This window comes from Musca vetustissima, unplaced genomic scaffold (genome assembly GCF_032173495.1).
Source record: "Musca vetustissima isolate MV318-11 ecotype Yass unplaced genomic scaffold, APGP_CSIRO_Mvet_v1 utg81974, whole genome shotgun sequence".
Classification (NCBI taxonomy): Eukaryota; Metazoa; Arthropoda; class Insecta; order Diptera; family Muscidae; genus Musca; species Musca vetustissima.
Genome location: NW_026875914.1, coordinates 151,386 through 165,420, shown reverse-complemented (window position 1 = coordinate 165,420; position 14,035 = coordinate 151,386). Strand labels below are relative to the sequence as shown.

The window sequence follows — 14,035 nt, the reverse complement described above, 5'->3', positions numbered from 1 at the left end:
TAGAGAGGCTTCGCAGGAATATTTGATTTGTTTGTCGAGCCTCAGTTGCGACAATTTTCCTATTTACGTAGGTAATTACCATACTCACCTAAGGTTGATGTTGTTCTAGCAGCCCTATTGCTTTTACATAATGGGCTGAGCCGACAGACGTTGGCCGAGACTAAGACTTGGGTCATTTCGGATAGGAACATGGCGAACGTCACACTCATCTCATTAAATGATTGCAACATCCGTGGTTATATTCCATCCATCCCCGGCTTTGAACGGTCTGCCAATATATGCTGACGGCTCAAATAAATCTTTGAAATTGTTAAAGAATTGTAGCTTAGTGACTTACGACTGTATACGTTGACATATATGCGGCCTAAAGGTAATCTAGGCGTGGATATAGATTCGAGAAGAATTGATGAATGCATAGAAATGTTTTGTTGTTACGCCACATTGGTAGTCTATTGTGGGTTCCAGTTCCAGGTGGAACTAGGTTGAGTGAGAACCTCAAAAAATTCCTTGGCTGTGTTATCAAAGCTCTATAGCGTCTTTTTTGATAAAAGATCATCATCTAAACTAATATTTACGAATATATATTTTAAATATTTTCTGTGTGTTCAGAACCGCCTTTCTCTTGAATTAATTATTTTAAACGACATGTACATTAGAACTTTTTGCAGGGTTAACCAACTTTATGAGGATTTTTTTTTACAATTATGTAATGGAATTGGCAATTAAAACCCACTGGGTTAACTTAATCCGATACAATGTAAACGTACTGTTATTTTTCAATAAAAAAACCCAGTTTGAAATTTTAAATTTAAATTTCACAACGATTTTATTGTATTTACTTACTGAACACAGCAATTTACACATAATGCAACCCTGTTGTCATTGAACACCAACAGCAGAGTTGCCCCAAACACAAAAAGCATTTATACAACGCCGTTAATTTTGTTTTCGTATTGCTCAGTGCTGCCGTTGGCAACATTTGACCGGCTCTCGACTCTGGTTGTCATAGCATTTGTTTTGAACAGATGACAAATCATTCCGGGCATTTCTCGTTTTTTGCACGTTTCATTCACAAACAAAATTTGATCTAAGCAACCAGGAGGACGGACAACTTTTCCAGAAAAATCTCAAAGAACTCTTAACGACCAAAAAGGAAGAATTTTTATTTCACCAGAAAAATGGCTGGACAAGAGGAACACTATGATAACATTTTATTGGCCATGGCTCAAAAACATACCGGTGGTATGCCCGATGTAAGTAGTGTAGAAAAGAGTTTTTACATCCTATACTAATATGATTTTTCTCTGATATGTAGTTCCTTCGTACATTCGCTGGCTTCCTAAGGCGACGTAGTGATTTCTATACAGGCGATTGGGAAAAACTCATCATGGATATTTTACGCAAAGAAGCTGATATTGCTATGGCTGAACACAAAGAGAAATTGCGAAAACAGGAAGAACAGCGTAAACAAAAGGAGGAAAAAGAACGTAAAGAACGGGAGGCCAGACAAAAGGAAATGTCTCAGAGTAAAATTTGTGATATCACCGATGAGGAGGCGGCTCAAATTATTAAAGAAGAGGAAGATAAGTAAGTTCGGAAATGTAACCATATAAAATATCATAATTAATATATTTATTTTGAAATATATAGAAAACGTCAAAAACTACTGGAAGAAGCAGCAGCCGCTGCTGGTGGTGCTGCACCCGTTGTTGTGGACGAAGAAAAATCAAAACCCATCGACAAAGTTGAGGATGAAACCGAAAAATCTGAAGTTGGTAAATTATTACCCAATGCCGGTAACGGTTGCACTTTGGATAAATATATGTGGACACAGACATTGGGTGAAGTCGAGGTAAGGATGAAATTCATTATTAATCAAGATTTAAGGATTCCTAATAAGTCGAAAACACAACTCATCTTGAAGAAGATGGACATCATATGTTTTGTTTATGCTACTTAATCTCTAAAATCATGGTTAGGGAGAAATTAGGTCAAGTCTGAATTTATTTAAGAACAAATCATCTCAAATCTTCCTAAATAGCCGGCCTTCGGCTGGGGATATAAGAATTTCTCCTCCTATGGACAGGTGGAAAATTTGGCTAGGCGTTTAATATTTCCTTTATATCAATTTGCATGTATATAGGCGGCCTTCGGCCGGGGATTTAAGAATTTCACCTATGGACAGATGGAAAATTCGGCTATGGGATAGAAATTTTCTTTTAAATAAACATGTTTCTCTAAATATAATCGGACCATAAATGTCGAAGTTATGAGCATATGAATTCCGGAAATTCAGAGGTCCATATCTCGGGAAATGTGGATTTCCCCCATGAATGTCATATATTTTCGTGATCAGGGAGATGAGATCTACCTGTGGTAAAAAAAAAGAAAAATCGGAGATGAGTCCCTAAACTCAACTTAAGCCAAAACGGTGACCATATAGGTATATTTTACTTCTATGGGACTCGAAAACTATGTGTTGGATTTTGAATACATTTCCCCCGTCAAGTCTTGTCAACAGATTTTAACGCCAAACACACTGATAGAAACGTACATAGCACCGACAAATGATTCAAACATGTTATTTAAAAATCAAAGTTTCCTAAAATTTTAAATTATAAAAGGGATATTTTTGATATGGTCAAAAAAGTCATGTTTGATTTAAGGGTTAAAACATTTTGTAATTAAATATCCACGGCATCGTAATAATTAATATATTTCGATAGTTTTAACCCAATGTTTTCAGTTTGAAAGTCCATGATATCAGGAGACAAAAATACATTCCTTCAAAGCAAAACTATTTCCGTTATTTTTATGATATTAATAGAATTAGGAGTTAAAATCAGTCAAAATAGCCTTGCAAAAAATGTGTAAACATTTAAAAATATTGAAATTTCAGCTCAAAATACAAATAAAGAAATTTGTCTCATATTCTTTGTGTATAGACCGAAACCATTTTTTTAAATTTGACCAGTACTAATTCTTCTTTCAATTATGTATCTTTCTAGCTTAAAATTCCATTTGCTGTATCGTTTAATTTGAGAGCACGTGATTTGGTAGTCGATATACAAAAGAAAACACTAAAAGTTGGTTTGAAAGGTCATGACCCCATTATTAATGGTCAATTGTGTGCCGAAATTAAAGTTGAAGATTCATTGTGGGTATTGCAAGATAGCAAAACCGTTCTAATCACGTTGGAAAAGGTAAGCAGACAGAATAACAGCAAACAAAATAACTTTTTTAATTCCTACATTTTCTCTGTTTCTTCCAGGTTAACAAAATGAATTGGTGGGATCGTTTGGTTATGACAGATCCACCAATTTCAACACGCAAAATAAATCCCGAACCATCCAAGCTATCCGATCTCGAAGGTGAAACACGCAGTTTGGTCGAAAAGATGATGTACGATCAGAGGCAAAAGGAAATGGGTCTACCCACCAGTGATGAGAAAAAGAAAATGGAAATATTGGAACAGTAGGTTTTGTTTTTTTATTTTTAATATATTTCTGTATTTTTGATATTTATTAATCATTCTTTTTTTCTTTGTTTTTAGATTCAAAAAACAACATCCCGAATTGGATTTCTCCAAATGTAAATTTAATTAATATACTAACACTACTGTATTTGTGATACAGTTTAGTGTAGTAGTACAAATTATTGTCCTTTACATCTCTGGAGAGATATAACTGACTGCCAAAGGACTGTCTGTCATTCTCACAGATCTGTATTTACTCTGACGTATTTTTAAAGAAACAAATATTTCGATATTAACATTTCATTTTTGTCTACTATAGACTAGATTTTTTTTATAGTAATAAATATTGCGTATTCATATTTAATTTAATTAAAAAATACATTTTGTTTTAAATAATAATATATACTTTGAAATATATATGCATGTGTGTATTATGAAGATGATATACAGAATTGAAATTGTGTAGAATGTAAATGGTCAGGGGATGGAAAGAAAAACAAGTAAGGAAAGTAGAATAATAGGACGAGCCTACTATATGATATCCTTTATCACATTGGGTATATTTAGAAGATGCATCCTAACAGAGGTCTCATTTTTGAAGGACTTTTGACATAAATTGAAACAAATTAAATATGAGATATATATTTATATGTGAACTGACTTAAATCAATCCAGTAGGTTGTCCAAAATTTGGTGCAAAATGTTGTATCCTTTGGAATATATATATATATGACAGCTATATCTAATGGGTCGACCCCCAGTTATAATTTCAACTGGCAACGCCACTGAAATAAAACTTAACATTATGAATATCAACTTTTCTCAGTTGCCATCGATAAGACTGTTTTGACACTTCTTCAATTTGAAATAGTGTAAACAAACAAAAAATTGAATAGAATGTTTCAGAAAAACTAAATATATGTGGTGATAAGCTCAGTGGAACTAGTTTTTAATGATGAAAATGATGTTCAAGGTGTGGCATCTATTAGAAGGCATTTAAGAGATAAATCCATTACAACTACCATCAGTTCTTTGAGGCAATTCGAAAGCCAATTCCTCCTCTCTTAAAAGTGTGTGCAGCTCTGAGGTTTTTGATGACACACACGTACATATCATGGACCCAAAAGAAGATGTTCGCCACTCTCTCCCATTCATTTGTAATGCGTGTTGGTGGGCCATAGCAGTTAAGGTCTTCTGAAATGGCCTTCCACACATCATCGATAGTGGCTTTGGTTTGACCAAAAGTCCGCACGCCGCGTGCTACATTTCCGGCAATTAAGACCTCAAAATGTTCTTTTGTAGTAATATTAGCCATTATGGGAAGCCTACAAATTTCAGTTAAACTAAACAGCAACCAGAAATAAATGGTTGCCGAAAAATTCTATTTGAAGCAACTGAAGTTGACAACAGTTGCCATCCATAATTCAAATTTGGTAACTGACAACGCCACTAAACTATTGTTACCATCCGTAATCGATCCATAAATCTGAACCGATTTAAATAAAACTTGACACATGTTAGACTATACTTACTTCACTATGTCGTGCCAATTGCCCTAACTTTGACGCTTTGGTGTAAAATTGACTCTTTGATGCAATTTGTATTAAAATTTGCACGAAAATATAAATAGGAGCTATATCTAAATCTGAACCGATTTCAATAAAACTTGGCACACGTTAGGCTATGTTAACTTCAGTAGGTTGTGTAAAATTTTGTGCCAATTATCCTAACATTGACCCTTTGGTGTATCATTTACTAAAAATCGCACGAAAATGTATATAGGAGCTATATCTAAATCTGAACCGATGTAAATAAAACGTGGAGCACGTTAGGCTATATTAACTGTGCAAAATTTCGTGACAATAGGCCTAACTTTGGCCCTTTACTAGAAATCGGACGAAAATTTATATGGTAGCTATATACAAATCTGAACCCATTGAACCTGTACCACAGCGTGGTTAAGGATATAAAAATTGGTATAGAAGATCCTCCACACACAAAAGGTTTATGTAATCTATTATATATATATATATATACATAGAAGACATGTAGGAGATCTTATAAACTTTAAGGCCCATTGACTCCATTTTATATAGTAGCTCATGTCTATAAAGAATGCATTTCGAAGCCATTCTGCATGTAGTACATCTATCATATATCTGGGCAACGTTTGCTTTTAACAGGACGGCACTTCTTGCCAAACATGCAAATTAACCATTGCTTTTAATGAAATCACATCATCCTTGTAGATAACTTTATATATATATATATATATAAAATACCCATAGTCTGGGTGACTTTTTGGAAGTGTTTATACCTCTCACTTCCAAAAAGTGCCAAGGGGGAAGAAATTCAAAAGAAAATCGTAGAGAGCTGCAGCAGAGTTGCTTAAAAAGTTGCATGCATATACCCAGACAAGAAGGCTGTTATCTATACACAATACATAACATAGACCTGCATGACTGTTGAAGACTTTTAGAACATCTTCTATACATTTATGAGGTCTTCTCTCTATATGATATCTGTAGTTATGTATTCGATGTATGGAACACCTTCCAAGCACTGCACTCTATTAAGAGACCCGAATCAGTTGTTGTAACAGGTTGGCTGTTGACGAAAGTTCTTTCCTGAAAAATGTTGATAGAAGAAAACGGAAGAAGGAAAAGGAAAATATATTAATTAATTAGGAATTCGGATTTGAAGAGGGTAGCCGGAGAAATTGTGCACCTCTATTGGCTTTAGCTATAAGTCTATGGGCAATAGACTCGTAGGCTCGGACGGACAATTGAATAAATGGTGTATGTCGTGAGGGCTTTGCGGGCAGGAAGTGCACATGTTTAGGGTTCCGGGGACAATGTGCTCTCGATACGAATTGAGTACATTGCTGTATCCGGACCTTAGTTCCCACGACAATCGGATCTACGCTCCGTAACGACTCGAGTTCGACTCGGCCAGGGATTGTCAACCCAGCGATAGCTGTACAAAACCCGAATCACTTGTTACATCTAATGAAGTCCTATAAAAGTTGTTCAATTTATAACCTTTGGAAAAGTTCTACTATATAAAAACGTTCATTTATACATAAAACGACTAAGAACGATTAACAGGTAGATTGCGTAAACAATTCATCAAAATACAGAAAAATTTTATAATATTTAATAAAGCTCATACTATTCCTTCGACAGAAAATCGACAAAAACTCTCCTTTCGGAGAAATGATTTCAAAAACTCTTCTATATGGAAAAACCTAATATATCCTTGTAGATTGTTCCTATGCGATAATTAGGTGAAAGACAATTTCTAACCTAACAGCGTGGATTTAAGACCTCGATGATATAATTCATGAGGATGTCGAGTATAAATGGCAGTCATTTTGCGATTTGCTTATGCAAAATTTCATGAAAAAAAATATGGAAATATAATGGTGGCAATTTGACTGTTATTATTCGCCATTATTAATATTAAAAAGGGTGTCCTTATTATGAAATTACAACCGATTATTTATCTAAAAAAAAAATTTTAGATTTTATTTCAAAATGCGTTAAAAAGAAGACATTTTTTTAAAAACGGTCACTTTCTCGATTTCATTCCTATCAAAAAAAAAAAAAAAAAAAAAAAAAACAAAAAAATAAATAAAAACACTGTACAATTTCCAATTTTTATATATGAATTATATTTATTTTATTAAACATATCATATCACAGGGATAAACAATTTTAATTATTTTAATTTAAAATACATAATATTTATCAGCATTTATAAATGTTTTGTTGTTGTTTCTCATTTTTCTTATATTATCTCAAATACATTTAATACATATAAATTGCACATAATAGTAGTAAATTGTATACTACTATATAGTCATGTTATATGAACAATGCCTAACAAAAAAACTTTTGAAAAAAAATAAATCTAAATATTTTCTTGGCGAAAAATTAACAATGAAGAAAAATTCGTACAGCAGTTTAGCTTAAATATAGCCATTACAAAAATATGCAATTTTGTGAAAACATTTGTTTGTTCGTTATTAAAAAAAATTAAAAATATATTTAAACTTATATTAAAGGGGAATTTTTTAAATAATATTTATAATAAAAAACTGATTCTGACTCTTGATTGGTTCATGTATATAATAAACAATTAAATGAATTTTTTGTTATATTAAAGGGGAATTTTTTAAATAATATTTATAATAAAAAACTGATTCTGACTCTTGATTGGTTCATGTATATAATAAACAATTAAATGAATTTTTTGTTATGAAATATTTCGAATGGAAAATGTGTAACTAAAATTAGACTAAACAATAGTATTAAATATACTTAAAATTAAAAAAAAAAATAATAATAATGAATGCTGTCATGTCATGAGAGGTGTGTGTGTGTGTGATCTCTTGATTAGCCTTAATGTTATGTGGTATAAATGATAATTTGTTTCTTTTATTTTATAGACCTCAAAAAATGATCACAATTCTTTGTTTGTGTCGTTGTGGTTTGTTTAATAAGTTTAATTTAATATTAACTTTAATTAATTTAATTATCAATTTTTTTGTTTAGTGATCTATTTTATCTCAATCGCCATGTATCTTTTGCTTGGCTCTGAACTTTGAAATGACATTGGAATGCTGTAAATGATTTTTTCTTTGATTTGTTGTTTGTTTTGTTTTATAATTAAGAAAATAAATAACTTATATACTAAAACATATATTCAATTTAACAATTGTTTTTTTTTTTCATTTAAAAATATAAATTAATAATTGTTTGCTATTTTTATTTCTATAGCTGTGTGAACTACTGTTACATCTCTTCTTAAAAGAGCTGATCTGCCTTATCTTCTCTTTCATTGGAAAAGAGTTATTGTTTTTATGGAACAAAAACAAATTTAACTCTTTCTCACTTTATTTCTTAATTTGAGAGTGTTAGTGCAGCAGACTGGCTCTCCATCATCTCTTTAACAATTATTCAGATATGTAGTTAACTTTGAGGCATTTCACGGGCACGCACTGCAAAACAAAAATAGAGAGGAAAAAGAGAATGTTGATTATTTTTTGTTTGAATAATGGGAAAAAATAAAAGAAAATAATTGACTAAATAAAAATTGTACCTTATAATACCTAAAAGGGCTACTAAGACTTAAAATACTGGCTTCTAAAAAATCTTCTGTTTTCTATCTATAATACTATTCCTATAGAAGACCGAATAGAAGTCATGTAAAAGGTTTGATCTTTGGAAGAACATACAATTTGGATGAACAGAACATTTATAAAAGTCCTTTTAAAATAATGGCCGTTGAAGAAAACCGATGTAAGCTTTTATATAAAAAATACCCATAGAAGGCTGTTATCTATAGACAATATACTACATAGACCTGCAGGGATTTCTCTGACAGTTGAAGACCTTTATAAATTTATGAGGTAGTCTCTCTACATGATATCTGTAAAACGCCTATGAACGATTAACAGGTAGATTGCATAAAAATGTATCAAAATACATACAAAAACTCTCCTATAATATTTAATAAAGTTCATACAATTCCTTCTAAAAAAAAGCTCTCCTTTCGGAGAAATGAGTTCAAAAACACTTTTTTATGGAAATACCTAATATATTGCCACTATATAAAGAATTCCCTATATATTTCAAATACCAACTTAAGATTTTCTATATGTAGAAGACCTAATAAAGTTCTTCCACTTATAGAACTATGGAACGTAGAAGCGTAGAGGATTGGATTTTTTTAATAATTTTTTTTTCAAGCGCCCCAGAGGCGTAAATTTTTTTTAAAGAATTTTTTCAACCACTTAAGGGCCAAGAGGCGTGGATTTTTTAAAGAATTTTTTTTTCAACCACCTAAGGACCAACAGGCGTGGATTTTTTAAAGAATATTTTTTCAACCACTTAAGGGCCAAGAGGCGTGGATTTTTTAAAGAATTTTTTTCAACCACCTAAGGACTAAGAGGCGTGGATATTTTAAAGAATTTTTTTTTCAACAACCTAAGGACCAAAGGCGTGGACCAAGAGGCGTGAATTTTTTAAAGATTTTTTTTCAACAACCTAAGGACCAAAGGCGTGGACCAAGAGGCGTGAATTTTTTAAAGATTTTTTTTTCAACAACCTAAGGCCAAGAGGCGTGAATTTTTTAAAATTTTTTTTCAACAACTTAAGGACCAAAGGCGTGAATTTTTTAAAATTTTTTTTTTCAACAACCTAAGGCCAAGAGGCGTGAATGTTTTAAATATTTTTTTTTTTCAACAACCTAAGGACCAAGAGGCGTGGATATTTTAAAGATTTTTTTCAATCAGTATTAAAAGCTTATAAGCTCTTTTAAAGACACACTTGGAGGCCCTTCTACATATCTGAAAACTGTACAATCTACTCTATTTATAGAATAACTATAAAAGCTTTTTAGACATTAAAGCTCGTCTAAGATATAAAATACCAAAAAAGCTCTTTTGTATTTAAAAACATTCTTTGGGGCTTTCATATAAATTAAAAATATGTAAAAGCTTTTGAGTACATACAAAAGCTCTTGTGGAAGCTATTTTTGTTGACGGATTCCATAAAAAAGTTCTTCAATCGAATGAATACCTATGAAAGCTTTTGTAACAAACGATGCATATAAAAGCTCCTCTTTATGCAAAGAAAACCTACAAACCCCCTTATTTATACGAGGAACCTATAGAAAGGCACTTTATCATTAGCCAAAAAATCCACTTCTTCAAATTAAAAAATTTAAAATTGAAATAAAATGATTTCTTTCAACTTACTTTCCAATGCATACACCATGCCCATTATTAGCAATAGAAATATTGTACTCATACTAATAATTAATACCGTCACTTGGCGACCACGATCACATAGACCCTTTTTGGTCTTCTTATTGGCACCAGCCTCTCCATTAACCATTGTAAAATGCATTGAGCTAGCTATGGACACCGTGTCCAAATCTTTGGTTTTAATAAAATTCAAATTGGGATCAATATCGATGGCTGTGTGTTGGTTTCCGATGCCACGCGCCGTGGCGGCGGCGGCAGCAATATTATCCGTTTGATCCACATCCGCAACATATGCACCCGAAACAGTGGCCAATTGATATTTGGCATGCTGCTGATCCCTTTGGCGGGCGGCAGCATGCAACAAATTTGCACTGTAAACGGAATTGGGTGAGCGGGTGTTGTGACGGGATTGTTTTTCTTGTTTGCGTTGAATTTCGGTCATGCGTTCTAAATTTGCTGCTGTCAACAGCAATGAACCAGATGCCGCACTCTGTAAAAGAAATCGATTTTTAATGAAAAATGCTCTATGTTTTGAGAAGTGCTTGTGTTCTTACTCTTGTACTATTATTACTATCACTGCTGCCCTGCGAGGATCTGGAACCCCGTTTATTGCCAATGATGTGTGTTCCGACCACACTGACAGCATGTTGAGGATGTTGTTGCTGTTGATGATATGAACTCATTTCACTGTTACGTCTACTGCCACCACCACCAGAACGTCCTCCTTGCCTCTGTGCCGACTGTGTTGTGTCGTCGTAATATTGTAGCTCTGTTTGCCGATAGTGTGTGGGCGTTAGCTTTGATCTGTGGCTACGTTGTGTTGATGATGCCGATGACACAGCAGATGATGCGGAGGATGGTGAGAGTGAGGCTCGTGGTATGTGCCAGTAATCATTCATCTGTAATGAGAAAAACGAAAATAAAATTAAGAAAACTAAAATTCACAAAAAAAAAAAGAAGATGCTGTGTGTTATGTATTCGATTTAAAATATTAATGATATTAATTAAAGTGAAAAAAAAATAATTAAAAATAAATAAATGCGAATATGTGTGGGGAGGTAGTGTACTTAAAATACCACACACATTTCCATTTTGTAAGAGACATTAAAATTAAAAAAAAAAAATATTTCACATGGGTGTTAGTGAAAGGAACTTTATTTTTTATGTTATTTACAATAAAAAAACTCAAGTAGTCAATGGCAATTTGCGATGCTGCGGTGTGTGTGTTTGTTGGTGTAGGGTTCTTTTGTTTTTATTTGATTACATATTGATTGAGTTTTTTGCTTAAGTCTTTTGTTTTTTTCTTTCTTGTTATTTGTTATTTTTTCTCATCTTAAGCGGATGTTATTTTTTTCTCTTGGTATAATGTTTGTTTCTTAAGTCTTTTGTTTATTTTCTTTAAAGAAAATTATTTTTTGGGGGTCATTGAGTTCACTCTTGAATAATATATTGATTTGTTCGTGCATAGAAAGTTTAGAAACAAATATATATATATATATATTTATATATATATATATTTATATATATATATATTTATATATATATATATATATATATATATAAATATAAGGGAGTACAAATGGGTTTGTAATGATATTTTTAAGCAGGAAAGTATTTTCCTTTCTCGGAAATCGAAGCACCAAACTTCTGTCCATTCTTTACTAGAGAGGACAAATGGGTTTGTAGTGATATTTTTTTGCAGTAAAATATTTTCTTTTCTCGGAAATCGAAGTACCAAACTACATTCCACTCCTTTGAAAAGTGAGGCTTAAGATCTTCAAAATACCGAAAATAGGATGTTACTGTTGCAGTGGGGTGCTATCTCAAAACATAGTCCAATATTATAATTTATTCGCCTAAAATGAAAAAATGGACTGAGCTTTAAAAATACCTAAATTCGATCCGACTTATTTATGGTTGTAGTGTATGAAAAGTGACCTATATTGTAAAATCTTCTGAAATAAGATCTGTTATTCGTTGAGAACCTCCTGCGCGGCTAAGGCTTTCAAAATACCTAAAATCGATAGGGAAAGATACATAAAAATGTCTGTTACTCCCTGAGAACCTGAAATGCCTAAACCACACCATATGTGGTTTATACCCTATGAACCCAAAATGCCAAATTACACAAAAACATAAATTGAACAATGCGGCAAAGGAGCTTCAACATATAAATATTTATATGAGGATTATGCCAAAACATGGACATGGATGTATATCCTCTGAGAAACTAAACATCAAGGCTATGTCCTGATTTAGATTAGGCGAGTTTACTTGCGACAATTTTTATCGCTCTCTTTATACCCTACACAACTATGTTGTCAGGGTATTATAGCTTTGTGCAGTCCCAAGAGTTTGTAACGCCGCGAAATATTGGACCTAGACCCACCTTTAAGTATACCGATCGTCATATCTCGACTGGCTGAGTCGATCTAGACATGTGTGTCCATCCGTCCGTCTGTCCATTATAATTTGTAAACATGATACAGGCTGCAGTTATGGACCAATCTTCACGAAATTTTGCATGTAGGATGGGTTCTGGCCTTTAAGTATACCGATCGTCATATCTCGACTGGCTGAGTCGATCTAGACATGTGTGTCCGTCCGTCTGTCCATAATATTTTGTAAACACGATACAGGCCACAGTTATGGACCAATCTTCACGAAATTTTGCATGTAGGATGGGTTCTGGCCAATATTGTTTTTGGTAAAGATCGGTTAATATCTAGGGGATGAAATGGACGAAATACTTAATTTTTATCGGTTTTTCTGGTCGCTATAGAGGCCGCAATTATGATCCATACATCGCGAATTTTTACATAGAGAAGGGGATCGGGCCAAAGAATAAATATGTCTGTTTTGATAAGGATCGGTCAATATTTAATGGACCCTGGCTTTTGAGTGAAAAAATAACAAAATTTGTATTTTATGGCGTATAGATTAACCTCTGAAGGACATAGACCCGAAAAGTTGTTGGTACATCCAAGGGCAGTGGTTGTCCTTTGAATTGATAACAAATATATGGTCGTATGTACTCAGATGTGGGAGGTACACTTAAATATTTACAGGTGCTTATGTATTCAGATGTTAGTTAGTAACCCTTTACCACACTAGAGGGCGGAAATATAGCGATGATCGCTTTAAAATGTTCCATGATGGTCCAGTTATGGTCAAGGATAACGCCTACAATTTTCGGTGACGATCAGATAATTATATTGTGATGAAGTGGACCGAAAACTTAATTTTTTGTGTTTTTTCGAGTCGATCTATAGGCTTCAATGGGAATAAGATGATCACAACACAAGGTTAAGGAATCTGGATAAGTAATTAGAAGGCCTGTATTGAACAATAGTAATAATTGTCGGTCTCTAGATGATCCAGATGGTTCAAAAAAATCGCGAAATATTGCCCAAGATCAGAATATAGATCCACAGAAAGTTAGTTTTTCGTGGAAGTTGTGTAGGATATCATATGGTCGGCCCCGTCCGACTATACTACTCCGCTCACTGGTTTTAACTTGCTTCATGCGTCTATACAAGACAATTCGATTTCAAAAGTATTTTTTTAAAATTTTGTGAATGTTTCTAATGTTCGAAAATTTCATGGATTGGTATTTCAAATAACTGACGAATTGCCAGAAAATTGCCGGTACGAGCAATTTTTTTTCATTTCTATTCCATTTGCCCCTCTCTCTCCAGCAAACAAAAACTTGCCGCAAGTAAAATCGGCTAATCTAAATTGGGACTATGCACTTCAAAATATATTCTGGACCAAGATATGGACATACT

At 33.1% G+C, this 14,035-nt stretch overlaps 2 protein-coding genes across 2 annotated transcripts in view; one reads left to right on the top strand and one right to left on the bottom strand.

Annotated features, from left to right (window-relative positions):
• The first annotated feature begins 1,167 nt into the window (after window positions 1–1,167).
• Window positions 1,168–3,605, top strand: LOC133338437 (nuclear migration protein nudC-like). The gene is made up of 6 exons (XM_061546610.1): window positions 1,168–1,253; window positions 1,316–1,587; window positions 1,651–1,852; window positions 3,009–3,203; window positions 3,272–3,474; window positions 3,554–3,605. The coding sequence occupies exons 1-6, from the start codon at window positions 1,179–1,181 to the stop codon at window positions 3,603–3,605; spliced, it is 999 nt and encodes a 332-aa protein (XP_061402594.1). The 5' UTR covers window positions 1,168–1,178.
• A 4,812-nt stretch (window positions 3,606–8,417) lies between these two features.
• The window catches only part of LOC133338438 (uncharacterized), a 97,133-nt gene continuing 91,515 nt past the window's right edge, over window positions 8,418–14,035 (bottom strand). Inside the window, exons 2-6 of the mRNA XM_061546611.1 lie at window positions 11,016–11,146; window positions 10,802–10,943; window positions 10,575–10,737; window positions 10,239–10,460; window positions 8,418–8,477 (exon numbers count right to left, since the gene is read on the bottom strand). Of these exons, the coding sequence (XP_061402595.1) occupies window positions 8,449–8,477; window positions 10,239–10,460; window positions 10,575–10,737; window positions 10,802–10,943; window positions 11,016–11,146 (687 nt within the window). The 3' untranslated portion in view covers window positions 8,418–8,448. The remainder of the gene's footprint in view (window positions 8,478–10,238; window positions 10,461–10,574; window positions 10,738–10,801; window positions 10,944–11,015; window positions 11,147–14,035) is intronic.